The 25,056-nt window shown below is 37.4% G+C and overlaps 1 protein-coding gene across 1 annotated transcript in view; it reads right to left on the bottom strand.

Moving 5' to 3' along the window:
- Positions 1-440: 440 nt before the first annotated feature.
- Positions 441-25,056, bottom strand: part of adck5 (aarF domain containing kinase 5) — a 36,942-nt gene continuing 12,326 nt past the window's right edge. The window contains exons 4-15 of the mRNA XM_039736751.1: positions 22,510-22,585; positions 19,545-19,745; positions 16,075-16,215; positions 12,826-12,939; positions 10,205-10,336; positions 9,079-9,162; positions 8,283-8,364; positions 7,636-7,714; positions 6,270-6,361; positions 5,788-6,040; positions 2,494-2,610; positions 441-2,394 (exon numbers count right to left, since the gene is read on the bottom strand). Coding sequence (XP_039592685.1) covers positions 2,292-2,394; positions 2,494-2,610; positions 5,788-6,040; positions 6,270-6,361; positions 7,636-7,714; positions 8,283-8,364; positions 9,079-9,162; positions 10,205-10,336; positions 12,826-12,939; positions 16,075-16,215; positions 19,545-19,745; positions 22,510-22,585 — 1,474 coding nt within the window. The 3' untranslated portion in view covers positions 441-2,291. The remainder of the gene's footprint in view (positions 2,395-2,493; positions 2,611-5,787; positions 6,041-6,269; positions 6,362-7,635; positions 7,715-8,282; positions 8,365-9,078; positions 9,163-10,204; positions 10,337-12,825; positions 12,940-16,074; positions 16,216-19,544; positions 19,746-22,509; positions 22,586-25,056) is intronic.

Below are 25,056 nucleotides of genomic sequence, written 5' to 3'. Positions count from 1 at the left end.
AGGCCAGCACGACATTTAAAAGGGGGGCTAGTGTTACCAAAAAAAGAAGAGAAGGATTGTGTGTTTTGTGTCTAAAGTTCCTGTCTGTCTGCCTTCCATTGTGATACCTGTGCCTTCTCATGTTGTCCTGGATTGGGGTCTGGGTTGTCTACTGTCAGCCTGTTACGTGAGGACTGTACAGTACGTGGATCATGGCCATCCTGTGAAGAAAGGGGCGCTCCTGACCCCATCCACCCATCTTCACCATTTTAGGAATTACCAATAGTACTAGGGTGTTGTACCATGTTAGCCACTATGAATGTAGAGAAAAGCCAAGCAAAATGACACCTTTTATTGGCTAACTAAAAAGATTACAATATGCAAGCTTTCGAGGCAACTCAGGCCGACATCTTGCCTGAAGAAGGAATTACCAGTAGGACTATCTTTACATTCCCCTTCAACGTGCAGATCTCTGGACTATTTACCTTCATCTTTACATCATTTGCCATTTTTTCATGGACTTTACTGTGTGTGGTTTTTGTGATTTGTTGTACTTAATGTATAACCGCCATAAGGGGAACTGGGGTGGAATCGTTGTTTTCATTTATTATTAATACATTCTGTATTTGCCGTTTTATTTCTGTTGGCTTTTTGTCTCCGTTTATGAGTGTGTGAGGGTTGGGCCAAGGCTGGGTGTGTCCCTGGAATATCCACTAAAAAAAAATAAATCACCGTCTCTTCAACGTTGTGGATCTTAACGGCACTGGACCAGTACACTTGAGAGCTTGTTTTTTTTCACTTCGAAATTAGAACTTGTCCACCACCACAATCTAGAAAACGGTCAGAACCCACCAAGATCCTGACGTACCAATCTGCAGTCCAGAGACATAGCATGAGAAGTGGTCTTTGTGAAAGACTTGCAACCAAAAAGCCATTCCTCGGACTTCCAAATAAACCCAAATGACTCACCTCCGCACAAGCACTGGGCTCTGACAAAATGAGAGCAGGTGCTGTGGACAGAGGAATGATAGTTTGAAATCTACCAAAGAGCTGGTGAATGCTACAAGGATGTGTCTGCTGGCAACAGTGAAGCGCAGTGGACGTTTCCTACAGGTTTGGGACTTTAATTCTACAAATGCAATTGGTGGTTTGATCAAAACTGATTGCCCCCTCACTGCTTAGAAGTACAGGCAGATTCTTATCCATCATGCAACATCGTCAAGGAGGCATCTGTTTGGTCCCAACTTCATCCTGCAGCTTGACAAAAACCTCAAACACAAAGTCAGAAATCATAAAAAAAAACTACCTGCAGCAAAAATTACAACAGGGAATCCTGCAACAGTCAGTGTGACCCTCACAGAGCCCTGACCCATCACCTCATCGAACCACTCTGGGATTACAAGGTGGAACTGAGGCAAGTGAAAAAACGACCACGTGAGGACCTTCAGAAACAGGAGCCAATGGACCCAAAAGAATTTCTGGGGTCGCCACACCAACTACTGATTTCATTTGTTTTTTTCAGTTTATTGCACCATTTAAGAATTGTATTGATTGATAAAAACTATTCCTGGCATTGAAAGCATTCCAGCATTATTTTTCACAACTGCTTAAGACTTTTGCACATTGCTGTACATATTAGGTTTATCTTTTTTTAGTAATTCACTGTTTATATGTGTGTGCACGTTGATTTTTGTATAGTCGGTTTTTTGTAATATATTCATTTCCCCCCACATATTTCCTTTTTCTCTTTCATCTTTTTTGGGGTTATATAGTCTTCTGCACTGATGATTAGGAAACTGGTGTGGGAAAATGTATTATGTAGCCCAGTACAGTGTTGGCCTGGCCTAGTCTGAACTTTTTCCAGACCTCTGGCCCGTCAGCCAAGTTACTTCAAGTTCACTGTGGCAATTTCAATTCTCTCCACATCAGCAGTTCCAGCTTTACGTTGTGCAATAGAAGAGAAGGTTCTGGACTGTCCTGCACATAGCGCATGGTTCAGTCTCTACCCCAGCTGACTGGATGCACCTGGCACATCGCTTAACCTCCTTGGGTTCCACCTGTAAGTAAATGAGTGTACCAAGCGTCTGCCCCTGCCCCAGGCTGGTATCTACTGTAGAAAGAGGCTGTTTGTCATGGTTGTGTAATGGGGTGGAATGCAAACATGGAAGTCGTCTATTCTTAGCTGCCGATTCCATGATGTGTAAAACAATGATGGCACTTTCCAAAAGACACAACAGAAATGAAGTTTGCTTGCAGGCTGTTCCTGTCAGACAGGTTAAGCCTGAGATGAACGGCTGCTTCTGTAGCGGACATTACAGCAAGTACTGGTAGATCCTGTCATCTTGAGGCATGAACCCAAAGCGAATCAGAAGTCTCACCAGCCATCGCGTCAGGTTCATCTTTACACTTTCTGACCTGAAAAGGGTAGGGGGAACAACATTAAAAAAAGAGGACATTCACTCCCTGACTACTGTACATTTATTTTAAACTTTAAACACGTGAAATGTAAATTACCTTAAAGAAAATTCAAATTTGATGTTTTCCCATAACATCTTAAACCAGCTGATTGGCTGAATCTGCAGCAGTCCATGGGTTTTCTCTGCTTTTAGCCGACTCAATCCTCTAACAGCGCTGTCAACAACAATGGGGAGGGAAATAAAAAAAAATTATATACGAGTCAAAATTATGTTAACACTACTGCTATGTATAAACTTATATACAATTTTTGTGGACCATTTTTGTGCCACATATGGTACATGAGACATTCCTGTAATTCATCTTGCACATATGAAGTACGTTTTGTGAATAAATTGTTTGTTAACAATTTTGTCTCACCCTTTATACATACATAGACATATAAGGAGGTATGAACCTATTATTTTAACACATAAGGATTTATTACTATGCAATATATATTTTTGTGAAATATTTTATATATCTACAAGATTGGTAGCATTATTACTTTGTCTTGTGCTTTTTTTGTTTACTCTAACTTCTGCAGTCACATAGCAAGTATGTAAGCCTTACTTATGACACAAGAACTACATGCCCGGATATCAGGCATTTTAAAGCGAAACAGTCACATGATATGCCTCCTGTTCACTTTCTGTGATACATATTAGTTACTTTTCCTAGGGTCCAGTAATGTGTTGAAGAACAGACACAAAGTAATACATAATGTTGTTCACTGCACATATAAACAACAGTGAATTTTTAATTTCTTTGTCTTTTAATTTGCCTCATACAGACATACAAATCACAGCACTGTGAGGGATAAATTATCATTTGGCTAGACAGATGCTTCTCTCAGCTCACTAGTTTGCAAGAGTAATAAACCTTTCTCTAAATGTGTAACAATTATTCCTGCCTATAAATGACTTGAGTTTTTTTAATAATTCTTTACATTTATATATTGCTTTTCTCACTACTCAGAGCTCTTTTTATAGTGAGTAGGGAGCCACTTTAACCACCACTAATGTGTAGCACAAACCTGGATGATGTGATGGCCGCCATTTTTTATGGATCTTTTATGACCACAGAAAGTCAGGACCTCAGTTTTATTTCTCATCTAAAGGACGGTGCCATTTTTACAGCACAGTATCCCCTTCACTGCACTGGGGCATTCTGATCCACATTCAGCCCACAGGGTAAGTGCCCTCTGCTGGCCCCACCAAAACCTCTTCCAGCAGCAACCCAAGCTTTTCCTTAACAGTCTCCCATCCGAGTACTGGCCAGGCCCAGCAAAAATGTAATAATGTGACTGTCAAATAATATCTAATAAGCAATAATTAGATCAGTACAAATCAGAGGCAATTTTAATTTTCAGTCACCAAGTAATTAAAACATGCCAGTGGGAAACTTTTTCCCTTGTCTCTAAATGGTTCAATTTGAATTATCTAAACTTGCCTTGTGCTCTTTGTTCCTGGGATCTGCACTGGGTGCACACAGTTATTAAGTGGAAGAAGAGGAGACGGAGGAATGGTGAACTTTCAAATGACTCGGTGTAAAGTACTTAATTATATTATGGTAAAATCAGTTGCCTCTGTTCTGTAGACTTTGCTATGGAAAACAAAAAGTAGTGAAAAGGCCCATCTGTATGCAAGTATTACGTTTTTATGTATATACAGAGGATTTATAAAGTATTCAGACCCCTACAGTTTTCACATTTTGTTATGTTGTAGCCTTGTGCTAAAATCATTTAAATTATTTTTCCCCACATTAAGCAACACTCATAACCCAAAATGAAAACAGGATTTTAGAAATTTTTACAAAGTTAAGAAAAATAAAAATATCACACATTGACACAAGTATTCAGGCCCTTTGCTATGACACTAGAAATTTGGCTCAGGTGTATCACATTCTATTGATCATTACTGATATGCTTTTACACCCATTTTTAAAGTCCACCTGTGATCAGTTCATTATATTGTACATGATTAGGAGAGACACCCATCTATAGAGTGTCCCACAGGTGGGCTAAAACCAAGTCATGAGGTAAAAGGAATTGCCTGCAGTCCCTAGATTCAGGATTGTGTTCAGGCACAGATCTGAGGAAGGCTACAAAGCAACTCCCACAGCAGTGAAGCTTTCCAATAGCACAGTGGTTTCCATTATTCTTAAATGTTAAGACGCTTGGAGCAACAATGATTCTTGCTAGATATGGCCACATGGCCAAACTGAACTATCACTGGACAAGGGCCATGGTAAGATTGGTGACAAAAATCACATGGTCACATTGTTTGAGCTCCAGAGAACTTGAGAACTAATCTGGGCTTTACGGCAGAGCGGCCAAACGACACATAAAAGTCTGCTTGGAGTTTTAAAAAAAAAACTCTTAGGCTGTAACAAGATTTTCTGCTCCGATGATACCAAGATTGAACTGTCTGGCCCCAGTTCTCAAGTGTCATGTCTGGAAGAAACCAGGCACCACTTGTCATCCAACAGTGAAGTATCATGTTGTTGGGGTTGATTTTCATTGGCAGAGACTGGGAGACAACGTTGAGAGAAAGCTGAATGGAGTAAAGTATCGAGATAATCTTAATGAAAACCTGCTGCAGAGTACACTGGACCTCAGACTGGGCCCAAGTTTCACTTTCCAACAGGACAACATCCCTAAGCACCAAGCAAAGACAAAACATGAGTGGCTTAAAGACCACTTTGGGAATGTCCTTGAATTGCTTAGCCAAAGCCTAGACTCGAAGCTAATGCAAAATCTCTGGAGACACCTGAAAATAGCTGTCCACTGAAGGTCTTCATAAAACCTAACAAAGCTTAAGGGGATCTGCAGCGAAGAATTACAGAAAATCTCCACATCCAGGTGTGAGAAGTTTGTCACATCATACCCAAGAAGATACAGGCTGGAATCACTGCCAAGGGGCTTCAATGAGCTACTGAGGAAAGTGACTGACTATTTTTATCAATGGGATATTTCAGTATTTTATTTTTAATAAAATGCAAAAGTTTCTATAAAGTCTATTTTTGAGTATTGAGTGTTGATTGACATGGGAAAAAAATGAATTTAAATGATTTTAACACAAGGCTGCAACATAATGAAACATGTAAAATATGAAGGGATCTGAAGACCTTATGAATCCATTATACACTCCTGATACAACTAACTTAATCCTAATTTGAGAAATGGGCTACATGTATCCCAGCTGTATCAGTGCAAGGCAGAACCCAATGTCAGATGGCATTCGAGTCCATCACATGGAAAAACAATAACATTTATTAAATACTGCCTTTTGTATGGCTGATTACTTCAACTAATATAAATGAGATGAACTTTGGTCAATAAGCAAACCTCACCTCTTAGCCATGACCAAGTATCGGTCTACCGGAGCCCCCAGTGTGATGTTGATACAACGCACAGTATTGACATTGCGAAACACAAGTAGCATGGGTCGCGGCATGGACTTCAAAACCTCCATGATCTTCTCAAAGCGATTTACTGCCATCTCCTGCATATAGGCGGTCTCCTCTCTGCTCAAAATGTTTCCCAGCTGCAGCTCATTCATGTTAATAGGTCGCTGAAGCAGTATCTCACAGAACAGAAAGTAATCTAGAAGGAGTTGTAGATACATGGATGAAGGAATGATCGGTTGCCAAGGAGTATTAGAGAGCAAAGAGATTAAAAATGAATAGCACTAAATTACAATGCAAAAAACAATACCTATATACAAAACACTATTCCATGCAATTAAAATGAACAATTATTTTTATAATAATTAGCAGTCTGATGTGAAATCACACAATTATTGTATATTTATTTAAAAATCAAAAACATTTACCTTTGACACCTAAGTCAGCAGAGAATGCTTCCATGGCAGCTTTATCCCTTAGGATGATGGAACGCCAGAGTTTACACAATGCCAACCTATCACTTGATAAAGAAGTATCAGAAATTGATTATAATCTCGTTTATTAAATAATATTTTATTTATTTCCAAATGTATGCATTCTAATAGACAAATTGTAATAACACAATTAGACACAGAAACAAAAGACAGGCTTTCATTGTAAGCTAATTTTTTTTTTTCTTATAATAAACAAGGGTGGCCCAGTGGTTAGTAGCAGTAAATAATATTGTGTGCAGAGCACAGTGAAGTTTTTAATTCTAAGTGCAACCAACATGCAACACACTGCCTTAAGGACCCGCACTGAAGGTTCAAACCGCACCTCTTGTCACGGTCTCTGTGTTTTTGTAAGCTGTTCCAATTTTCTTCTCACATCCTGAAAAACATGCAGGTTAGGCTAACTGGGGACACTAAAATGGCGTGCCAGTGTTTGGGAGTGGGCTCTTAGTTAGCTGTTGCCCCATACAGAACTTGACTCCTTTTGGGTCACTTTTTCCCCAACTGAATGTGACACCCTCTTTCAGTTGCCCTGTACATCGACTCTGAGGAAGCTTTTATGAGTTGTGAGCAACAAAAAGGGCCTTAAATGAAGATTAAGATCCACGAAAGTATATGGTGGATCAGAACTGACTCAAAAGACGTAGCGGTGCTCAAAATGTGTAGCAGGCATTTGGAAACTTTTTGCTTTCTGTAAAGTTGGGGCACTTTACTAAAGCCTTCACATTTCTAAGCTGAAAAGCTGACATTTACTGCAGGGTGTTTTTACTGGTGGTGATGTACCCTGCTGTTGCTACTGACAGCTCTCTGATGAACATATGGGGGCATTGGCCTAAGTGGGTTGGGGGTTTCAAGCAGGATGAGAAGGCCTCAACCAGCTAGCTGGTAAGGATGAAACGGAGATGGCATATCCAAAATTGTCTGCTACAGCTCTGTGATGTCTTGGTGGCCTTGCAAAGTATCATAGGGTGCTATAATAACAAAGTTTGTGTAAGCCAGCCACATTGCACATTTTCAGGGAAAATTAGATGAACAAGGTCACTGGCAAGTTCTATGTGAAAAATCCTTACTGAATTTCAGTGATTAGCACTACTAGTCATACTGGAGTTTTAATTTTTTCCACATTTTAATATGTGTATGTTAAGTTAATTGGCAATTCTATAATGTTAGTAAGAGTGTGTCAGGGTCCTGGGATGAGCTGGTTCCTAAGCTGCACTCAATGCAGTAGGTATTGTCAGATTCAGAAGATGGATGTTTTTTTCTTCACTTGTTTTCTTTCAGCATACAATACATGAATACTTACTGTTCACTCAGAATTTCATATAATCCATGATCTAAGAGGACAAGTTCAGCTTTCTTGTCTGGACCTTGCCGTACAAGCACTAAAAAAGAAATGCACTAAATAAGGTCTTCACACTATAAAAAATAGTAGGAAAGTGAACTCAAAATTAATATGATACTTTTTACTTGTGAAGTGTGTTTGGGATTGTAAAGTGAATGTGAATACATTACTGTACTGTAAATCATTTTATTTTTGAGAATACTAATGAAATATATTACTATATTCAAGACAGATGTTTGCAAATGAACATAAATAATGGGACATTTCATAAGTTAACTCACTGAGCCTATCAGTTTATATTATTTTCACAATTTTTCCGGAGCAATGCTCAGTTGTTTGATTCCCAGATTTTCATTTTTTTTCTAATTGGGACACAAAACAGAACTGCAGCTAACTTTGAAACTGTCCTGGAGCTGCCACCATACAGAAAGAAGACAGGAACTCTACAGTTGGGTTTACCGTTCCTTTTGTAGTCGCTATTCTCATAAATTATGCTTGTATTGCACATTTCATTTCCAAAAACTGATAAAAGCCTATGAACTGGCATTATTGTTGATATAGAAACCTTGCCTACTGTAAGCCACAAACAAACAAAAGTTTTATCTTACCATTACCAGGGTGGGGGTCAGCATGTATAAACCCTGTGGAGAATATTTGCTCAGCAAATGTCTGAATCAGTTTTTCAGATGTCTAAGAAAAAGAAAGAAACTTAATTTTGTTATTGATGTTATTAATGTAAAGCAGGGATGTCAAACGCAAGGTACATTGCCTGTATGAATTTCGTAAGATTCCCTGATGTCTGGGTGGGTTTTCTCCATGAACTCTGCTAGATATGCGTGTTATTTCCCCTTGGGATTAATAAAGTATCTATCTATCTATCTATTTATCTAACTGACCGCACTAAATTTCTTATTTTCTGTGAGACTGTGGCTGTTCATATATGAAAATGCGCTGGTGTCCCATCTAGTGCTGTACCCCAGAATATACAACAGCTTCTCACACAATCATCAACTGAATAAGAAGATTTGAAAATGGAGGAGACGAGAAACTGAAAAAACAAACTGGAAGATTTCTCCATGTATGCTGGTTTCTGTAATGACCCAATATGAGCAAGCGTGTGTGCTCATGTGTGTGACAGTGTCCTGTGATGGACTGGTATTCTCCTAGAGCTATTCCTTCTGATCGTAGGAGTGGCTCCATCGAACTGTGACTCTGTACTTGGGGGTTTTTGGCTAGAGAGAAAAAAAACCTTTCATGGTGGGATACTACATTTGTCACATTCCAAGATGAGGAAACTATTATTTTCAAACTTCATGTTTAAATTATTACAGTAGCTTTTACAAATACCCACAAGGCAATGACAAATGCAAGCAAATGAAAAACAAACAAAATCTTGGCACCCACATCCTTTAAGCTCAGTCCTTGCTTCTTGATCTCTTCCACATTGTTAATCTTACAGCCTTCGTAATATTCTGCCGTTAGAACTCGCTGTAAAAGAATAAAACATTTGAGCAAACATTCCTTGGTAGTTATTTGTAAATACAGAATTTAAAAATAAAATGTTTTTACTTAAACATATTGATGGCATTTAAGAAGTTTCTATCTGTAACTACTGCAGAAGTGCTCATTCACAGAATCTAAAGGAAGATATATTCCATTTCCCAAATTTTATTTTTGTTTTTAATTATGTTTAATTTAAAAAAATCCTGTTTAACATATTTCATATAAATGGTTGGAATACCTCTGATACTCTAATTTATTGCAATAACAAAATCAACATGATGGACTAATTTGGCAAAACCTATACAAATAAACTTCAAGACAAACATTCAGAAAGGACCTTATATAAACAGGAGGATTCTGGTGGCAGCAAGTGGCACTAAGTATGAGCAAGTGTCCATGTGTATTTGTGTCTTGGCACCCTTGGCACCACTTTTGTAATCCTTTTAAATGTTTGCCCATTCATCTCCAGTGTTGTGGGTAACATGTTAAAGGTAACGTCCGTTACTTAGTCAGCTTACCCTTAAAAGGGGAACACAATGAAATACTTATTTTGTTAAAATAAAAATATTGAAAAACGAAAAAAAAAAAAAGTAGACAAATGTTATCTATTTCACAGCCCATGAAAGGCTACATGTATTCATAAAACACCAGAAAACGCTCAGCTTTGGCTGAGATTCTAGTCAGTTTCATGGAGGTCCATATATGGGCTTAGGGTTTAATAACAAATATTGGCTAGTAAAAGAAGCAGTTTTTCACACAAAAGAAGAATATATAAGACACTGTAACAAATTACATTTTATAATAAATGACTATGTAATATAGTTACATTACTCATTACTTCCAAAAAAGTAAGTTAGTTACTTTTAAAAGTAACATTTCCCAACACTCTTATAATTTCAGTAAATGTGGTGCAACATTGTTAAAATGTTACACCAATAACAACTTGCTCTCAGAAGTGAGGAATTACTATAAACCTAAAAGATGTCTAAAAAGACATCTAACTGACATAGAAGTAAGATGGCCTCACCTTACTGGTCTTATCCCAGTATACTTTGGGAATGACAATAAACTTAAAATGTTTCAGGTCCTGAGCACACCGCTCAGAGTTCTTGCCTTCATTCTCAAAGTCCAGCTCTTGAGCCAAAGTTCCTTTCAAGTCCTATTAAAAACAAAAACCTAATATTAACATGACTTTTTTTAAGATGTATACTGTAACAACAGAGAAGATCCAGGAAAGTTCTGTAGGATTTAATTTCAGAAATGTGGGATATATGCGGTTTAGGAAAGACTGAAGGAATTGAATCTTTTGATCTGACACAAAAGGAAACTAAAAGGTGACACAGCATAAGTGGTTAAATGTATGAATGGGAGAAAGCTGGGTAGGTGCCGGACTTGCCTGAATCCAGTTTAACGATTCAAACGTAAGCACAACAAATGGAACCTGGTTAAAGCTAAACGTAGCACAATTACTGGTAACATATTTAACAGTAGTATTTTGGGGATGTTCAAAATCTTCATCTGATGATATGTAACAAAAGTTAGTTTAATACAAATTGACCATCTGCTACTTGCCATGATCTAATTAGAATTTCTGTTATGTTACACATAGTGTCAAAGTAGTCTCTTTTCTTCTGTAGTTTCCAGATTATGCACCAGCCTGAGCTTCAAGTAATTAAATCTTCATAAAGGACTGTAAATATCAACATCTAAACAAAATTGGTATAGCTGAAGGGCAACATACTCTGTAAACAAATATATTCAAGATTAATAGGAGGTATATTTGGGCCATGAACTAAACCTCCCAGGTATGTAGAAACAGTGCATTATGTTACCACCCTAACTGCTAAGCAAGGACAGAGAGTTTACATTCACTAAGGTAAAAAGTGCCAAAAAAAAAAAGAGAAAACAACTGTAGGAAAATGTACAATCACCTAAAAATTATTTCATTTTTACAGTACCATTAACAGACACTTCTAGGAGTCAACAAAATTATGATAATTCTAAGAAGCTAATGCTCAATTGAAAATATGAAATTAAAGGCTAAAGTGACTTGTCTATAGTTTAAAAAGAAGAAAGTGTACTTCCTTGAAAATGACAATATAAAACATGAATTTAAAAGCAGCACTTAAACACTAAAAGAAAAGTCAGATTTCAGACAATTTTGGAGAGATGGCAGAGCAAAAAAAAAACACCGTCCCAAAAAGGCTTCTATAAAATGTTGACTTCGATGTAGAACACTTAATACCATCATTTCAGCTTAAATAATACATTGATTTTCTACATTACCTAATCATTCACTACATTTTGTAAATACCAATTTAGAGAGAGAGAGAGAAAGATCTGCATGCATCCATCCATTTTCTTAATTTTCCAACTCTAATGTAGGGTTTCAAGGAGCCTGTCTTAGATGGGGATGATAGCTGCACGGCACATATTAACCCTGAACTTGAAAAAAACATTTAACTTTATTTCAAAACAGAGGTTGGTAGGAATTTCTATTAGTTTTATATCATTGTAATGTTTAAAATTAAATTGCAACAAAACCAAAATCATGCTAACTGGCACTTAGGCTCAGCTCAACAATACCAGCTACTTTTCAATCACACTTGGTGATGATATCATCAGACCTTCTTTTTCTGCTAGGAATCTTGGTTTCAATTTTGATTCCTCCCTTTCTCATTCTACCCACATATACCACATTATGAAACTTTCTTACTTCCTCCTCAGTAACATATCCAATGTTTGCTCAGTCCTCTTCTTTTCTAATGCTAAGAAACACATCCAGGCTTTTATTACATTCTTCATGGACAACTAAAACTCCTTACTGGTAGGTGTTCCTTCTAAACGTTTATCACAGCTCCACTTGATTCGGAATTCTGCTGCAAGAGACTTTACACACACTCGCAACAGACAGCACATCACGCCCATCCTGCTCCACCCTCATTGGCTCCCCGTGTCTTACAGGATTTGAGAATAAAACTCCATTAATAATCTACAAAGTGTTAAATGGCCTTGTAGTGAACTACATTAGTAACCTCCTCCATTACTATGTTCCTTTTTGCCCACTAATGTCCACGGATTCTGGCAATCTCACTGTGTCCCAAACTAACCTGTACTCTATTGGTGACGGAGCCTTCAGCTCTACAGTGCCCAGACTTTGGGATGACCTCCTTACATTAATGAGATCAGCTGACTTAAATTATTCTCTTACAACACATTTGTTCAGGTAGGCATTTAATTTACCCTGACATTCTGACCTTTTTTTTTCACTTTACCCTCTTTGTCTAGGCGCTCAAGGTAATTTGTGTTTGAATCACAAATTATATTAGTCCTTCAGGTTTTCTTGTAGTCTTTGGTATTTTTGTATTTTATTCTCTTTAAATAGTTTGCATAACCTGTATTTATCTTTGGTTATTGTTTTATGTGGATATTATTTGTATCCATTTATGCCATGTCTCTCTTTGTGATGAGCAATGAATATGGGAAAAAGCCAGCAAGGTGATTTGTTAATTTAAAAATGGAAACCAATAGCGATGGAGATGTAATGATAAAGTCTGAGGTTTTTATTTCTTAAATTCTAGACAGAGATGATAAATAAATCAGATGGAAAGTTAAAACAAAATATAGCAATTGCAAATATGCGCTTACCTTTAAAACCCACCGGAATCCAAAACTAGGATGCATAAACTTTATAATATCTAAAAGGATCTCCAGTGTCCAAATGTCCCCATCAAACCTGTCTCTTAAATCTATATACTGTACCTTAAAACAAAAAGTAAACACATGGTTACAGTGTTTCATTTTAGAAATACATTACTAAGTACTCATATGCTTTATTTATACACATCATTCAAAGTGAAAGTTCTGTTTGTAACGGGTGTTACATTCCATTGCACTTGTAATTCTGTCTAATCAATATAAAAATCGTAATCTCTTCCTTTGTTGATCATTAAGGCAAAAATGGCTGAACCGATTTTCAAAAAATTTTGCATGTGCATTGCTATTGGTCCAATTTAAAATACAGGCTATATGATGTATTGGGGAGAGAAGCACACTAAAATCCAGTGCCGACACAGGGACTACAATTCACATCAGGTAGCTGGAGTAGGCTGGGGCTGATGGGAGGGCACAGTTATCAGCGTGCACAAAGTTTTACGCCAGCCAAAGTGTGATCTTGTCTAAGACTACAGGTACAGGGTTTTCTTCTCAACTAATGTGCATAACAGTTTCATCATATAGGTGAACTGCAGCTTTTGTGTAAGGGTATGTCTTTTTTGTGTCACCATTTGTTTTTCACACGGACCCTTTTCTAAGAAACATACAGATTCAGAAGGGATGTAAATTGTTCTCTTATGGAGCAATGTTCCTTTCTTTCAAAGAAAAAAAATTTAATTCCAAAACACCCTTTTTAGTGATCTTTGCAGTTGCAATAAATCACATGCAAAATAACATTTATAGTGTCAATTCCATGAAACTGTATGCAAAATAAAACTTGGCTGTTCTGTTCACCATTACCTATTATTTTGTGATGCTGTATTATATGCAGGTTTAGAAAATGGAAGGATAAACGAATGGATATTACAGATAACCAGCGCAGCAAGATTCAGGCCTCCAGATAAGCTTGTTCTAAACTGCTCAGAAAAAATAAGGGAACACTTACTCATGACAGTCTAACACCAAGTCAATGAAGACTCAGGGATATCAATTTGTCCAGTTAGGATGCATAAGCGAATGTGAATCAATTTCGCCTGCTTTGGGGCAAATGAACGTGACAACAGGGGCACTGGAGTGGCACAGGCAAGACAACCCCCAAAAAAGGGAATGGTTTAGCAGACGGTGGCCACACAATTGCTCTCTCCTTATCCTTCCTGAATGATTCTTCTCTAATTTTGCATTCTGCTAATATCCTTGACACCGGTAGCATGAGGTGGTACTTGCAGCCAATTCAGATTGCAAAGGTAGACCAGCTCCTCTAGGATGGCACATCCATATGTGCCGTTGCATGGGGGGATGCTATGTCTCCCAGTACAGTCTGAAGAGCATGGAGGAGATATCAGGAGATGGGCCGTTACACAAGGAGAGCTGGAAAGGACCATAGAAAGGCATCAACTCAGCAGCAGTACTGGTAATGCTCCTTTGTGCGAGAAGGAACAGAAGAAGCTCTGCAAGAGCCCTATAAAATTACCTCCAGATGGTTACTGGGGTGCGTGTTTCCAACCAAACTGTCAGAAACAGACTCTATAAGGGTGGCAAGAGAGCCAGACATCCTCTAGCAGAACCTATGCTCACAGCCCACCACTATACAACTTGATTTCCATTGGCCAGAGAATACACAATTGGCAGCTCTGCCACTGGTACCCGGTTCTCCTCACAGAGGAGAGCAGATTCACATTGAGCATGTGTGACAGATGTCAAAGAAACTGGAGACGGCATGGTGAATATTATATTTCCATCATGACTGGTTTGGTGGGTCAGTGATAGTCTGGAGAGGCATATCCTTAGAGGGGCACAAAGACTGCCACATGCTAGGCAATGGTACCCTGACTGCTGTTTGGTATTGGAATGAAATCCTCCGAACTACTGTCAGAACTTATTCTAGTACAGTAGGCTCTGTGTTCCTCCCAGTTCAGAACAATGCCCGACCTCATGTGGTCAGGGTGTGTAAGCAGTTCCTGGACAACGAAGGCATTGATGCCATTGACTGGCCCGCACTCCCCAGACCTGTATTCAATTGAGAACCTCCATGTCATTATGTATCGGTGATGTTGGTGATTTTGGTTTCCATTGACTGCTGTTACATCATTTTGTTCTCAACGAATTGCACAGTATTCCTCAGTGAGGATTTTCCACTTGAACATTTTGTTCATCGAGATCTGATATGTGATTTAAGCTTCCCTTCATTTTTTTGAGCAGTGTACGTTAATCAAATGTGCAAGTACGGATTTCCTTGCACTGTGTGCACATAACACTTGGAAATGAACTGATGACACACTTTTTATAAAAGTAAAATTTTACATTTTCAAAAAAGCCTAAACTACCATACCTGCATATTATTACAATGTGTAAAAGAAGTAAGTAGTGACAAAACAAAATGAAAACTTTTTTTTTTTTAAAAAACCACATGTCAAATCACTATTCAGAATATGGTAGAACAGCATTAGTAAATTTTACTCTTTCTTGATGGTAGAAATTTTTGTTGAACCATTTATAATTTCAGGCTTGGTGCCCAAACAGAAATGAGATTTGTAGCAATATTAAACCAATGTTGTGTGAATCAACTTTCAATCATCTTTATAACATTTTTTATATCACACTAGTGCTGCCTCCTGTAATAATATGAAGACCTGCAGCGATGTTTGCAAACTCCAGTTTCCCTTCACACCCACCACTGTTGATGCGTTCCATGAATTCAATTATTCAACAAGTAATTTAGTTTATTAATATAGGATTAAACATCTACTCATGAAACCCCACTAAACCACAAAATACAAAGAAGAAGTGTTCATGGATCCAACCCAGCAAGGAGAAAGATCAACTATCGAATCCAGTCATGTACAAAAAGAACACATTTGACTCATGACAGCAGAATAACTGATGAAGATGTAGTTTAGATGAAGGAAAGGACAATGGCATTTCAGCCACAAATGATAAAAGGGATAACATTTAAAAATAATACATAAATATTTGCTGTCTTACCATAACCAATGATACAAATATACCAGGGCAATGCCAGGTATAGTACTTCCACTAGTTACAGATAAAATGGAATACAGAAGTTTTCTCTTGATAAATCACCTCATTAGATTCTAGTGATGACATGAATGGGTGGGATGTGTATTGCAAACAATTTCATACAGGTCCATTCATTGAATTATGATTAAAAATAAAATGACATACCTTTACAGCAACTGGAGTACCATCATGCAGTTTAGCCTTATGGACCTGAGCTAAACTAGCTGCCGCCACTGGATTATAATCAAATTCTTTAAACATTTTTTCAGGAGTGCTGCTAAAATCCTCTATAAAAAGTGCATCCACCTGCCATTAGTAAAATAAAAAGATTGCTTATAAACAAATAAAAAGAAAAATGTTTAGTTTAGAAAGAACAAAACAGATCATTTAAAAAACAATGACTTAAATATGTGTGTTTAGAAAAAAAAAATACCTTTGTAAAAATTACTTTTGATTCCTTTAATTCATGGTGAAGGTTTGAAAAATTGAACTCTGTGATACTATATCATAAGCTTGTAAATACGCTCAATTATGTCAGACATGAAAACGGTTGTAATGTTCACAGCTTCCTTTCACACCAATAATGTAATACAGGCCTCACATGAACTGACTATATTTTGTATTAGGCCACAATGACTTAAATTCAATAAAAAAATCCATTTAAAAAGTTGTATTGGTACAACTAAAATGCCAGACAGTGCTACAGTCAACAATGAACACTCCCAGTTCCAACAGTAAACATGTTTTTTAAATCCTCTGTGTACCATACAATATCTCTCTATTATAAAAGAAAATCTTGAGACGAAACGAGACTATTGCCAAGAGATTTATTCAAGTTGGTAGAGGGGGTCCCGCCCTCCTATCAACCATTTCCGGTTAACAGCCCACAGCCACAGTCCTCTTCACGTCTAATTTGTGCGAATGCTTTTGTCAGACACAGTTCTTCCGCTCTCAGCTCTTATAAATTTTTCCATTTTCCTCACTGTAAGTTCCCAATAAAAGAAGACTTGTTATGTCCACATCTTAAGAATTTTATCCCAAAGAGTTATCAACAGAAGAAATGAGTATACGGGCAATCCTAACACAAAGAAACGATGAAGTCAAATGAATTAACGCGAAAATTGTTGATCGGTTACACAGCAAATTGGTTAAATGCGTATCCATAGACTATGCTGAAACAGTTGGTGGTGATGGTGCAGAAGATGAAAACATCAACTTACAATATCCCATAGAATATCTACAACCATTAACACTGTCAGGTGTTCTGCCGGCCGAATTACTGTTGAAAGAAGGATGTATCGTAATGTTATTGCATAATTTATGTATGATTGATGGGCTATGTAATTGGATAAGGTTAGCTGTATTGAAAATCGGTCTAACAATTGTAACATTTAAAATTGTAACAGGCGAAAAGAAAGGTAATGTAGTACATACAGTCATATGAAAAAGTCTGGGAACCCCACATCTCAGCCTGCATAATAATTCACTCTACTTTCAACAAAAAAGATAACAGTGGTATGTCTTTCATTTCCTAGGAACATCTGAGTACTGGGGTGTTTTCCAAACAAAGATTTTTAGTGAAGCAGTATTTAGTTGTATGAAATGAAATCAGATGTGAAAAACTGGCTGTGCAAAAATTCGGGTACCCTTGTAATTTTGCTGAATTGAATTCATGTAACTGCTCAATACTGATTACTTGCAACACCAAATTGGTTGGATTAGCTTGTTAAGCCTTGAACTTTATAGACAGTTGTGTCCAATCATGAGAAAAGGTATTTAAGGTGGTCAATTGCAAGATGTGCTTCCCTTTGACTCTCCTCTGAAGAGTGACAGCATGGGATCCTCAAAGCAACTCTCAAAAGATCTGAAAAAAATTGTTCAGTCTAATGGTTTAGGGGAAGGCTACAAAAAGCCATCTCAGAGGTTTAAACTGTCAGTTTCAACTGTAAGGAATTTAATCAGGAAATGGAAGGCCACAGGCACAGTAGCTGTTAAACCCAGCAGGTCTGGCAGGCCAAGAAAAATACAGGAGCGGCATATGCGCAGGATTATGAGAATGGTTACAGACAACCCACAGATCACCTCCAAAGACCTGCAACAACATCTTGCTGCAGCTGGTGTATCTGTACATCGTTCTACAATTCAGAGCAATTTGCACAAAGAACATCTGTAAGGCAGGGTGATGAGAAAGACGCCCCATTCTGCACTCACACCACAAACAGATTCATTTTGGAACAAAGTGCTTTGGACTGATGAGACAAAAATTGAGTTATTTGGTCATAACAAAAAGTGCTTTGCATGGCAGAAGAAGAACAACGCATTCCAAAAAAACCACCTGCTACCTACTGTCAAATTTAGTGGAGGTTCCATCATGCTGAGGGGCTGTGTGGCTAGTTCAGGGACTGGGGCCCTTGTTAAAGTTGAGGGTTGGATGAATTCAATCCAATATCAACAAATTCTTCAGGATAATGTTCAAGCATCAGTCACAAAGTTGAAGTAACGAAGGGGTTGGATATTCCAACAAGACAATGACCCAAAACACAGTTGTAAATCTACAAAGGCATTAATGCTGAGGGAGAAGTACAATGTTCTGGAATGGCTGTCACAGTCCCCTGACTTTAATATCATCGCAAATCTATGGGATGATTTGAAGCAGGCTGTCCATGCTTGGCAGCTATCATATATAACTGAACTAGAGAGATTTTGTACAGAAGAATGGTCAAAAATACCTCCACCCAGAATCCAGACACTCATCAAAGGCTCTATGAGGAGTCTAGATGCAGTTATATTTGCAAAAGGAGGCTCAACTAAGTAGATGTAATATCTCTGTTGGAGTGCCCAAATTTATGCACCTGTCTAATTTTGTTACGATGCATATTTTCTGTGAATCCAATAAGCTTAATGTCACTGCTGAAATACTACTGTTTCCATAAGGCATGTCATATATTAAAAGGAAGTTGCCACTTTGAAAGCTCAGCCAATGATAAATAAAAATCCAAAGAATTAAGATGGGTTCCCAAACTTTTTCATAGGACTGTATTCTGCAGATAACATTAGACACCAAAGCAGATCTTGATATGCCATTCGTATTAAAATATTTACAGTTTCCCAATAGAATAACTTTTGCTATGAAAATTAACAAATCACAGGGACAAACATTCAAAAAAGTCGGTTTATTTATTAGAAAGAAAGAAATGATATTCAGTCACGGGCAGTTATATGTTGCGTTGTCATGATTTAAGTCCAAACACAGAATCAAAATTCAATGCGATATTCAAGAAATGTTAACTCTAAATATTGTTTTTACTGAAGTTTTACAGTAAAAGTTTTTGTGTGTGAATTTCAAAGGCAAACAGAAAGAAAACATATAATGCAATACCTCTAACGCAACATGAAACATAATTTTCTTTCAATTTATTACGTTTTACTACGGTTAATTACACGCTGTAATATAAAAGTTTTATTATGCATATGTAATAATTCCCATGAAAATAACAATGTTTAAATTGTACATCCGCTTCCCCATATGCAATCGGCAGAGCCGCGAAATAACTACAGCATAGCACCCGCCCGGGGGTTGGTGAGCGAAGCAAGCAGGGGTCAGAGGCCCCTAGTAATATAAAAAGAACACTGACCTCTTTGTAGTGTGGGTTGAGAGCCTTGTCTTCTAGGACACGCAAAGTGTTTATATATTCAGGAGGTAAAAGATGATTAAAGGCACAAAGTCCTTGTCCTAGTTTAATGTATACTCCTCCATTCTGAATTGCCCCCTGCACCATGCTGTCAGCAGCTCGTTGATGACAAGATGACATTTCTTTCACAAAGTCTGGGCTGCTCTAGCAAAAAATGGAAAGATTATTAGGAGAAAAAAAAAAAAACTCCGGATGCAAGTGTCAGTAGGCTTTGCGCCCTAGGAAACAAGTTACTCAAACTATTGTAGAACATTTCAGTAGTTAGTTACTGCTCTGATGCTGATCTTTCTGATCAAAAAATAGGTAATTACGATAGAAATTGATGAGAAGAATTCAAAATTAATTGCAGAGTTACAGTATTTGAGGGTTCCCCTAGATTGCCTCTTTCTCTTGCACGATTTGGTTAAAAAAATTAATCAGTACATCATCATCTCAAAACAGTCTTAAGTTTCAAGTTTGGTATTTTTCCGTCCAGCCGTTCTAGCCCTAGACCATCTTTAAGAAACTGACACACACACAGGCACACACACATCAGCGAGATATCAATGTTTTCGGTATCAGGGACCCTAAAACTTCAAGATCCATCGAACACCAGAGACTGAAATTTTTGACAAATCTAAAGCTTTCACTACTCCCCAATAGACAATAGGTTATGGTGGGGGAGGGTGCAAAGCAAGAATATTCAAAATATATTTTTATAGTTTAGATCAACTAAGTAATGCTAAATAATGAAGTAGCATTGCTACTTGAGAGTGACTGCAATTGCCAGCATTTTGTGGGCTCATTGCACCACTCATCTGCCTCAGATGAGAGGAAGCCTAGATGACAGCATTTAAAAAGGAAACTGATTTGGTCAAATGTCTCATGCTTTTTTCAGTTATGTTTTATGATGTGCTGTCACTCAAGACTGGTAAAAGCAAACTAAGAGATATACTCTAAACTCCCAATAAACTTCTGATTTGTTTTTTTTTGTTTTTTTGTATTATTTTAAAGCAACGTTTCACAAGCACTTCAACAGGCCATTCATCCCAACAAAGCTTGCCACTCCTATCAACCTAATTCCTTGAAAACAGCATTAACTTGAGTTTTGAATACCTCTAGAGTCCTACTGTCTACCACACAGCTTAGTGATTTATCTGTCCACAGTTCCCTCCGGTATGAAAAACTTCCAAATGCTTGTGCCAAATTTACCATTACAAAGTTTCCAACTGTGTCCCCATGTTCTTACTGAATTCTTTCTAATGTAATAGTCCCAATCCACTGGACTAATTCCCTTTATAATTTTAAACACTTCAATGATTCCATCCCTTAATCTCAGTTTCCTTAAACTGAAAAGGCTAAAATCCTTCAATCTTTCCTCATATCTCATCCCCTACAGTGCTGCAATCAGCCTAGATGCTTTTCTCTTGGACTTTTTCTAGCGTCACTATGTCTTTTTTTTTTTTATAGCCCGGAGATCAAAACTGCACACAGTGTTCCAGAAGTGGCCTCACTAACATATTATAAAAATTCAGCATAACCTTCTTTGACTCGTACTCTACACCTCATAACATTATATTAGCTTTCTTAATGGCTTCTGAACACAAGTTCACTGTAACTCCCAACTTGTTCTCAATAGGGGTACGTTCAGACCACCTCCTTCTGCTACAATTCTTGGTGTCCCGTTTTTATTTTACCAACATAAATCACATTAAGAAACTTTCTTACTTTATCCTCTGTAACATATCCTGTGTGTTCACTCATTTCTCACCTTCTTAAATGACAAGAAACTTGTCCCTGCTTTTACAACAACTCCCCCTCTAATATTCTGTCACAGCTTCATATAATTTAAAACACAGCTGCAAAAGTGCTTATACAGACCCCCAAACAGCAAACATATAACACCCATTCTTCACGGACTCTGTGTCTTTCAGGATTGAATATAAAATTCTGTTACTAACCTATAAAGCTTTAAATAAACTTGCACCAGACTACCTCAGTGACCTTCTCTATTACTGTGCTCCTGTTTGCCTACTAAGCCCACTGACCTTACAGGCAATCTCACTGTGCCCCAACCTAACCTGCGCTCTGTGGGCGCAATTTCAGTTCCATTGCACTTGGACTTTGGAATGACCTCCCTGAATTAATGAGATCAACCAAGTCAATACATTCTTTTAAAAAAAAAAAAAATTAACACATTTGGTCAGGAAGATATTTAACTTACCCTGACTTTCTGACCCTACTTTTAATTTAAAATCTTTATCCAGATGCTGAGGAAAATTTGTGTTTGAATCACAAATTGTTATTTGTTCATGGTTTCCTATAAGTATTTGTATTTTATTCTGTTTTATTGTCTCTTATTCTATTGTAGTGCTTTGTATGTCCTGCATTTATCTTTATTTAGTGTTTCATGAAGATGTAATTTGCATCTAATGTTGTATATGCCCTGTTCTTCTCACTGAATTTCTGTGAAGTGCTTTGAGCATGGGAAAGGTGCTGTACAAATAAAATGTAGTATTATTAACCCAACAAACAAATGTTTGATATACAGAAGGAAACTACAGTACCAAAAGAACATTTAAGAAAACATGCCTTTAAAGGCAACCCAGTGAGGGTCTGAACTAGAATCCAGGTTTTTAGACCAGCGAGGCAGCAGTAGTGACTACCACTTCACTTCCCTGTCCCAAAATAACAAATGCTTCTCCAAACTCTAATAGCCAGAATGAGATTTTCTGATGTCCTTTTAGTCACAAGACATGATGAACTATATTTGAGATTGCAACATCTTCAGATATTAGTTATTTATTAAACATTATGCAAAAAGTTGTTAACATTTTGTTAGACAGTCAGACAGACACAAATGACACTTTAAGACACACGGGAAATACATTAAATAATAGATAGATAAATTAAATTATTCAAGACTTACCTCAGGAAATCCTCTTAGTTTTATATTGGTGGTCCACCAATAATCAAGTGAAATCAACAGACCTATGTATAGAGACCTATGGAATCAGTAAAATAAACTTGTCAGTGCAGTAGGTTGGAAAATGTACAGAAGGCATTTAGACTTTACTCGCTACAGAACCTTCATATAGCCCATCGCAGAACTGTACTGTACAATTAATCCACTGTTTATTTGTTTCAAGACCTTTGGTTCAGCCTCTCTTACTTAATCTTAATAGCTAAGAAGATTTATTCAGTTTACTCGATAATGAGAATGACCTACAACATTTAAAAATATGAATACATTAGAAGAACAACATGAAGTGTATCTCTTTTAAACCTTTACAATTGTATCAAAATATTATAGTTTAAAAATCACAGAATTGTATTCAACAAATTTAGTTTACCTAAAGCTGGCGTCTCATTACATGACTTCTAGTTGGAGGGGCTTCCAGTTTGACAACTGCAATCACTGATCTCGCAGCACAAGGATATCTATATTACACAACTAGGCATTGCAAGGGAAGGCAAATTACAAGACTCCTGTTTGACTTTCCAGCAGAGTTTCACATTTCTCAAGTATCACAAGCTCACCCCTTTTTCTGACAGTCAATCACATGCTGCCTGAACCCTACTGTCAGTGGCAGCTCAAAGGATTTACAGGGAGAGCATCTCAGCACTTTTTTTCTTTTTTACATTCTATGATGGTAAGTAAAATGCGAGACATCAGATAGTTGAGTCTCTGGTCTGTTTGCAAGGTCCAAAACACCCACGTTCCTTATTCCTAATAGCCGTAAAATATGCATTGTATTTCTGGGTAGGCCGTCACTGGTTTACAACTATTACATGGACACACACAGCCCACCCCTATGATTTAAGATAAAATTCAAGCCTGGTTGATTTTGTTAGGGTGAAATACAATTACTGGGATGTCAGTCTACACAACTGATTCTGCCTCTCCAAGCTCATGTAAATGAAATTATGTAATGTGACATCTTTAACAGCAATTATTTTAGTTTACAGGATAATGAGTATAACTTGTAACAAAAATATTGCTACTACAATAGATAAACATGAAAAAGGGCATGAAGTATATGTCTTCTACAACTTCATACTTGTTCAAAAATGTTATGGTTAAAAAAAAAAAAATCATACAATTGTATTAAACAAAACAAGCTGTCCTTTAAATGTTTTACATGACATGCAGGCGACCGAAGGTAACAGCCTATCTCTGCGTTAGTTGCATGTATGAAGGAGATTACACAAAGCACCAAGCAAACACACATTACACTACTTACACACCAGCTGTGTATTAGTAATGCAAAACTTTCACAATGAAAATAAAAAGAAAACTAAAACTCACTGTCCTGGCTAATGTAGCTTCAGTAGGTGAAATACATTGGCTTTGACATTTGTGTTATTTTTCATCATGAAATTTTCCTTTTGTAGATGTATGTTGATACAGCCTTACTCTGCACTTTTCCACATGACACATTGTAAAGAACTATTTCACACACATGACTGAAGCTTCACAATGAGCACAGTAATGTAAACATGCAAATATACTCTCTTTCCAATATACTGTGTATACTACTTTAACATGGCCTTTTTATAACTTCACTTTAACTTAATCCTGATACTCTATATGTTCAATTTCCTCAAAATAACTATTCATGGTGGCTCTAAAATCGCTACTGACCCCTACTCTCTTTTCTGTTTCTTTTTCCGGTTTCTTTGTGGTGGTGGCCTGCGCCACCACCACCTACTCAAAGCTTCATGATGCTCCAACAATGATGGACGGATTAAAAGGCAGAAGTCTACGTGACCATCATCATCATCAAGCCCTTCCGTGAGAATCCTAAATCCAAAGAGGACTGTTTCATTTATGTTAGGTAGAATGCCCAGAGGGGACTGGGCGGTCTCATGGTCTGGAATCCCTACAGATTTTATTTTTCTCCAGCCGCCTGGAGTTTTTGTTTTTCTGTCCCCCCTGGCCATTGAACCTTACTCTTATTCGATGTTAATGTTGATTTATTTTGTTTTATAATTGTGTCTTTCATTTGTCTATTCTTTAATATGTAAAGCACTTTGAGCTACTGTTTGTATGAAAATGTGCTATAGAAATAAATGTTGTTGTTGTTGTTGTTGTTTACATATAGGAACATAACTAATTTAGTCAACAGCAAGTCCTAAAATTAGATACTGTAAATCTAAAATCCTGTGATGGGCTGGCACCCTGCCCGGGGTTTGTTTCCTGCCTTGCACTCTGTGTTGGCTGGGATTGGCTCCAGCAGACCCCCTTGACCCTGTAGTTAGAAATCTAACATCCAATAACAAACTCCACATAACAGCTAGGGGGATGTTTCCACCGAACAGATACACATTTGCTGACCAATGCCTTTTCTATATAATGATTTTTTTTACCATCACCCGTTTGATATCTAGTATACATAGGATAACCACCTCTGCTAAAATGTCCACCCCAATTACTATATCTGAAATTAAACCTGCTAATGAACTTTTGTTGTTT

This window comes from Polypterus senegalus, chromosome 15 (assembly GCF_016835505.1).
Source record: "Polypterus senegalus isolate Bchr_013 chromosome 15, ASM1683550v1, whole genome shotgun sequence".
Lineage (NCBI taxonomy): Eukaryota > Metazoa > Chordata > Cladistia > Polypteriformes > Polypteridae > Polypterus > Polypterus senegalus.
Note: the sequence above shows the minus strand (reverse complement) of the source record. Positions and strands in the feature narration are given on the sequence as shown.